Consider the following 5,780-nt stretch of genomic DNA (forward strand, 5'->3'; position numbering starts at 1 on the left):
GCGCCGGGCAGCGCCTTCTCCCGGCCGCCGGGGACGCGGCCGAGGGGGGACCTGCCGCCTTGCCCACCCCCCACCCCCTCCGGGGGGCCTTGGCCCGGTGTCGGGGGGCAGCGACCGCCCCGCCGGGCCGCCCGCCCCGGCCCCGGTGCGGCTCCTCGCTTCAAGGAGCTTCCCTGGAGTTGGCCGCTGCGGCAGCCGGCGGCCACGGGGAACAACCTCGGCCTGCGGGATCGTGAGCTGCTTCTATTTAGGTTCAGTGGCGGTACAGTCAAAAGCCCATAGCCTTCGTTTTCCATGTCCGAAAGGGCAAAGGTGAAAGATGAATAAATCGGTTCGGTTGGGAAGCCCGCAGCGGGGGAGCGTGAGAGCTGAAAGCAGAGGAGCCCGGATTTCCTCTGCTCAAGAGATGCAAAAATCACCCAGAACCGTATCCAGAGGCGGGGGGAACCAGCTCACAGCTCAGCTCGCCTCCTGCCACAGGCCTTCAGCCTGACACTGAGCTAGCCACGCTCGCTTTCCCACCTTCCAGCAGCTGATGACAGGCCTTTCCCCAGCTTCCCACCTTCACCCCTGGGTGAAGAACAATAATGTTTTATTCTTGATTTCTTTCCTCAAGGGTTTCCCATCAAAGAGGCTGAAGCCCCGAAGAACACTCCTTGCTTCGGGGGTAAGACAAGAGCATCTCYGAGGGCCGGTGCTGGCCCCAAACTCAGGTCAGGAAGCCAAGGGGAGCCTCTTCCACACAGGGCAGGACAGAGCAGGACACAAGGGTCTCAGGTAGATCCGCACACATGTGCATCTGGTCCAAGCAGAAACCGCAATAACGAGTGCGGAGAACTGGAAGGAGGCAGGCTCTGGGTTRCACTGTAAAGTTAGCCCTAAATCATGACATGGAGGTAGGGGCAGAGTGCAGGGTCAAGACTGTGGGGCTGGGGTTCAGCATTACAGTTGGATACAGGGGTCAAAATTAGGACAGAGTGGTGAGCCAGCAGGGTTGGTGTGCAGGGATGGAAGGATCGGTAGGTTGGAGATTGACCAAGCTGTGGGGTAGGGGCTGAAGATGTTTCTAGGAGTTTATGGGAAAAGCAAGCCAAGTTAAGGTTGGGGAGGAAGAGGGAAGCTGCAGGGGCAGGAAACGGGACAAGAGGGGTTGGAAAGTGGGAAGCTCAGAGACAGGGGGAGAGATCAGAGCCATGCCGCGTAAACCATCCAGCACAGAGATCAGGGCAAGAGCAGCCAAAGCCCTGCTGAGTCTGCGTCGAAAGGAGTTTGGTGTGCACCCAGGTGCGCTGCACCGTGTTTCGAGCTTGGCAGCAGGACAGGCGTGCAGCCAAGGATGAGTCTGAGCAAGTCCAGTGCTGAAGAAGTGAGGACCTTGCCTAGGGCTCGGGCRTCGTGTTGCCCCAGTGCAGCCCGTGCTCTGGGAGTCCTCCCATGCTGCGGACTGAGCTAGGAGTCTCCTCTGCGGCCCCCTCCTCTTTGTAAGGCACAGCGGGGCTCCTGTCCCGTGTTGGCACGCGCTGCCCTCAGCGCGACATCATCCGCACAAACTCTGCCGGCAGAGAGCAACGCCTCAGGGACAATATCTGCCCGCCTCTCCCCTTCCTTTCCAGGGCCAAGAGAAGCCCCACTCCCGCCCGCTGGCCCCTCAAACCGCCCTCCCCRAGCCAGGGCCACAACCCCGCGTTGCAGCTCCCTCCCAGGCTTAACCCGCTAGGCGCCAGCCCCCTGCCCATCCCATACCTTCAAAGTCCACCAGGCCATCCCCATTGAGATCCACGTCCTTGAGGATCTCGTCCACCTCGCGGTAGTTGAGTTGCTGCCCCAGGAGTTTGCGCATGGCCTCCCGCAGCTCCGCGATGCTGATCTGCCCGTCCCCGTTGGTGTCGAACTGCGAGGGAAGCGCTGATGGCCGAGGGCCGCCACGTGCCACGGCTGCCTTTGGCACACTGCTAGCTTTGCCCCCTACCTTGCTGTCCCCCTCGGCGCCCGCGCTGCCCACCCAAAGCATCCATGCCAACACCCTGGCCATTAGGGTCCCCRCCGTGGCACCCACCTTCCCCACGTCCAGCCATGCAGAGCCCTTCCTCTCACCTCGCGGAAGGCGTCACGCAGCTCCTTGATCCCGATCATGTCCGCCGTCTCTGCCAGCATCTTGGGGCCCATCAGCTCCACAAAATCATCAAAATCCACCTTGCCACCCGCTGCAGGAGAAGGGAAGCGTCAGCAGTTGAGCAGAAGTGCAAGGGCCAGCTCCTGCCCCATGGGGTGCAAGGCCCAACGGAGAGCGCAAGAGGCAGGTCTGGCTGCCAAGGAGGGAAGAGAGTGGTCCACACCAGGACCAGGCTCCTGCACAGGGGAAGGAACAGAGCAACCCCACCACGGCCTCCACGCGCCCCTGCCACAGAAAGGGCAGAGAGGAGGGTCTGGGCAGGGCGATCACCCCACAGGGTCCAGGTGCGCCCGTGGCACGTACTGATCTGCTGCGACAGCTCGATGAGCTCCATCTCGGTGGGCATGTAGCCCATGGTGCGCATGCACTCGCCCAGGTCCTTGTAGCTGATGTACCCATYGTGGTCCTTGTCGAACTCCTGGAAGGCCTGCTTCAGCTCTGGGCACAGGGCAGAGTCGCAGTCACAGCCCCGGCCACCGCACGCCCACGGCCAGGGGGGATGGGACCCAGCTCTGCCCCGCAGTACGCCCCTTCCCCCCGGGACCGCGGGGGCCCCCCCGAGCTGCCCTCTTCCACACTGTTCTGCCAGCCGCTCCGAGGGACGGCAGGGATAGCCCCACGCTCACGGGCGGTGGGGAACGTGTGCCAACCCGGGGGGGCTGGGACCTAGCCCGTGGTCCACAGCAGCCCACGAGGGAGAGCCCACTCCCCATGCTTTTACCAGCTGGGGCTACCCCAGCTCCGGGACTGGGTTAGCTCAGGCACCCCCAGTGGGCAGCACATCCCTGCCAGGACTCCGATGGGGTCAGCCGTGGGGCACYGCCCTATGCCTTACCTTCGATCTCTTCTGGCCGCAGCTCTCGGTCCTAGGAAAGAAGCGGGAAGAGTCAAAGGACGGGCCCTATCGCAAGTCCTTGTCCCCACGGCTCCCGTCCCCAGCGAGCCAGCTGAGCAGCCCCCGCCATGCTGCCCTGGGACCATGGGGCAGAGGAGCAACGGGCGCTGCGGGGGCGCAGCAGGCAGCCGCCCTGGGAGCCTGCGGCCGCGAGGCTGGGGGACAGGAGGGGAGCCGGGGGCACGAGAGCTGGGGCAGCAAGCGCAGGGCACGGGGGCTGGGGTGGCACAGACAGCAGCACCCCAATGTGGCACCCAGGGCCCAGAAGTGGCACGGGCGCAAGGCCACAGGGTGGCACCGTTAAGACAGGTTCAGCTACAGACAGGGTAGGACAGGTTCGGCTACTCGGGGGCAGGACAGGCAGAGGGTGAACGTGGCCCCGGGCCACRGCTGGGCTGCAGCCATGCTGTACGTACCAGCTGGGTGATGGCGATGCTCTGGCGGAGGAAGATGCAGGCTGGCCCCACCAGCCCGTGCAGCACCGAGTAGTTCTGCAGCGGAGGTGACTGCGCGGCCTCTGCCAGCTCATTGGGGTCTTGGGGGCCCGAGGTCGGGCAGCCGGAGTGCTGCTTCCCATCCTGGAGGCAGAGCGGGCCGTTAGCAGAAAGGAGGGCTGCCCCACGGCAGCAAAGCCCCCCTGGGGGCTAGAGCCAGCCCTGGGAAGGCAGGGCGCACCCTGACCCCGCGCGGACCCCTGCAGAGAGCGAAGCCAGTGAGAAATGCCTGCGTTGCGGGCTCTGCACAGGGCTCACCAACCTCCTGCCAGCACCCCAGCGATTCCCCCCCCCCGCCCAGGGCTCCCTGTCCCATCCTGCCCGCCGGTTGCCTGGCTCCTCCGGGCTGGCGCGTGAGCCCTGGCGAGGGTGGGATGAGGCCAGAGCGCGGCAGGGCCTCCCCACGCGCTGGGCCAGGCCTTACCTTCGAGAGCCTCCTCTCAGGGGTCTTGGTGCAGTTGCCCATGGCTGGCGGCTCCCCCCGCGCCGCAGGGCATGCCTGGCCCCGGGGTGCCGGCTGGCGCAGTCCTTGGGGCTGGCACTCTGGCCAGGACAAGCCAGGACTGGGTTTTTTATAGTAACAGTGGCTGCGCGGGGATTTGAGGTTTTTATTGAATATCTCTGGATATGCAGGGCAGGCAGAGCGGGGAGCGGCGGCGGGGGGGGGGGAAGACACGCACCCGCACGCGCTCACACAGACACACACATAATCCCCAGGATTATTCTCCGCTTGGTCGTGCCGCTCCAGATGTGGGGAGCCACCCAGCTGTTCCCCTCCAGCCCAGCCCCCTGCCCGAAGGGGCGGCCTGGCCCCCCTCACCACCGGCATGCCCCAGCCCCTTTCGCTTCCCCCCCCCACCCCCATCAGCACACAGCCCTAATCTCCCATGACAGTGGCAGYGATGGCGAAATCTCTCCCTCGCTCGCTCCCCTGCTCCCCTGCATCCCGCGGCGATGCCCTGCCGGATGGGATCGGGAGACACGGCGCTCTGCAAGCGATGCCAGTGCATGGGGGTACCCGGCAGCCCCCAAAACGGTGGGGGGGGGCCTCATTTTTCAGCACTGCACCCCCTGCTCGCTTCGCTTTGCCCTCCATCCCTGCCAGGCTGCTCTTTTTCCCCAGCCGGGCGTYCCCATCCCTCCCCTGGCCCCCACTCCGGGCCGCTCACCCRGCCACCGGTTACCTGCCCGGAGGCRGAGGGCACCTCGGGCCCCGCGTCCTTGGCGGCCAGAGGATGCTCGTCGTCCCGGGCGCTGGCGGCTACGCGGGGGCAGATCTTCTGCCCCCCAGGCCGCGAGGCCTGGCGGAGGCCGCGGCCGCCCCTCTTGCTGGCACCGTGCCCCCCGCCCTTGCACCGGCGGGACGTGCCCTGCGAGGCGGGCAGCACCGCGCRGGCCGGGGGGCTTTCGCCGCTCAGCCGCCGCGGCCCCCGGAAGAAGAAGAACATGCCTCAGCCAGCGCGTCCCGCCGCGCGCCCCTTCTCGCCTGCCGCCCCCTTTGCCGGCCCTCCACTCCCTGCTCCTGTCCCGCGCGAGGCCAGCCTGGACCTCTGCCGCCGCCTGCCCCGAATCCGATTCCCCCATTCCTGGGAGTGAGATTGCAGCGGGGGTGGGAGGGAAACCAGATCTGCCAGGGCGGACACACGACCCGGACCTGTCTCTGCTCGCTGCAACAATGACACCGGGCGACACGATCCCAGGCGGCCCGAAACTGGAGCGCGGATGGGACAAGCGGGGGAAGAGGGGTGGGGGGCAGCGCTGCCCCCGACGGGTGGGTTGCGGGGACAGGCGGGGACAGCGCTGCCCTGATGGGAAGGTTGTGGGGACGGATGTGGACCCAGCCCGGGGACAGCGCTGCCCCGATGGGAGGGCGCAGGGACGGACGGAGGCAGCACTGCCCCGACGGGAAGGGCATGGGGACCTACGAGGGCCTGGACAGCGCTGTCCCCACAGGATAGTTGTGGGGACAGCCCCAGGTCTGGCCCGGGGACAGCCCAGCCCCGACGGGAGGGTCGCAGGGACCGATGCAGGCTCGGCCCGGGGACAGCACTGCCCCGACGGCAGGGCGCAGGGACKGACAGAGACAACCCAGCCCCGACGGGAGGGTTGTGGGGATGGACCTGGGCCCGGCCCGGGGACAGCGCCGCCCCGACGGGACGGTGCAGGGATGGATGGAAGCTGCGCTGCCCCGACGGCAGGGCGCAGGGACGGACGCGGG

At 66.8% G+C, this 5,780-nt stretch overlaps 1 protein-coding gene across 1 annotated transcript; it reads right to left on the reverse strand.

The window, feature by feature from the left end:
* Positions 1–122: 122 nt before the first annotated feature.
* On the reverse strand, positions 123–4,148 carry CABP2 (calcium binding protein 2). The gene is made up of 6 exons (XM_026071983.1): positions 3,987–4,148; positions 3,485–3,646; positions 3,009–3,039; positions 2,477–2,611; positions 2,095–2,204; positions 123–1,891 (listed from the first exon to the last, which is right to left on the reverse strand). Exons 1-6 carry the CDS (start codon positions 4,026–4,028, stop codon positions 1,706–1,708), a joined length of 666 nt encoding a protein of 221 aa, XP_025927768.1. The 5' UTR covers positions 4,029–4,148; the 3' UTR covers positions 123–1,705.
* Between the last annotated feature and the right edge of the window lie 1,632 nt (positions 4,149–5,780).

Source organism: Apteryx rowi, unplaced genomic scaffold (genome assembly GCF_003343035.1).
Source record: "Apteryx rowi isolate R43461 unplaced genomic scaffold, aptRow1 scaffold_1088, whole genome shotgun sequence".
Lineage (NCBI taxonomy): Eukaryota > Metazoa > Chordata > Aves > Apterygiformes > Apterygidae > Apteryx > Apteryx rowi.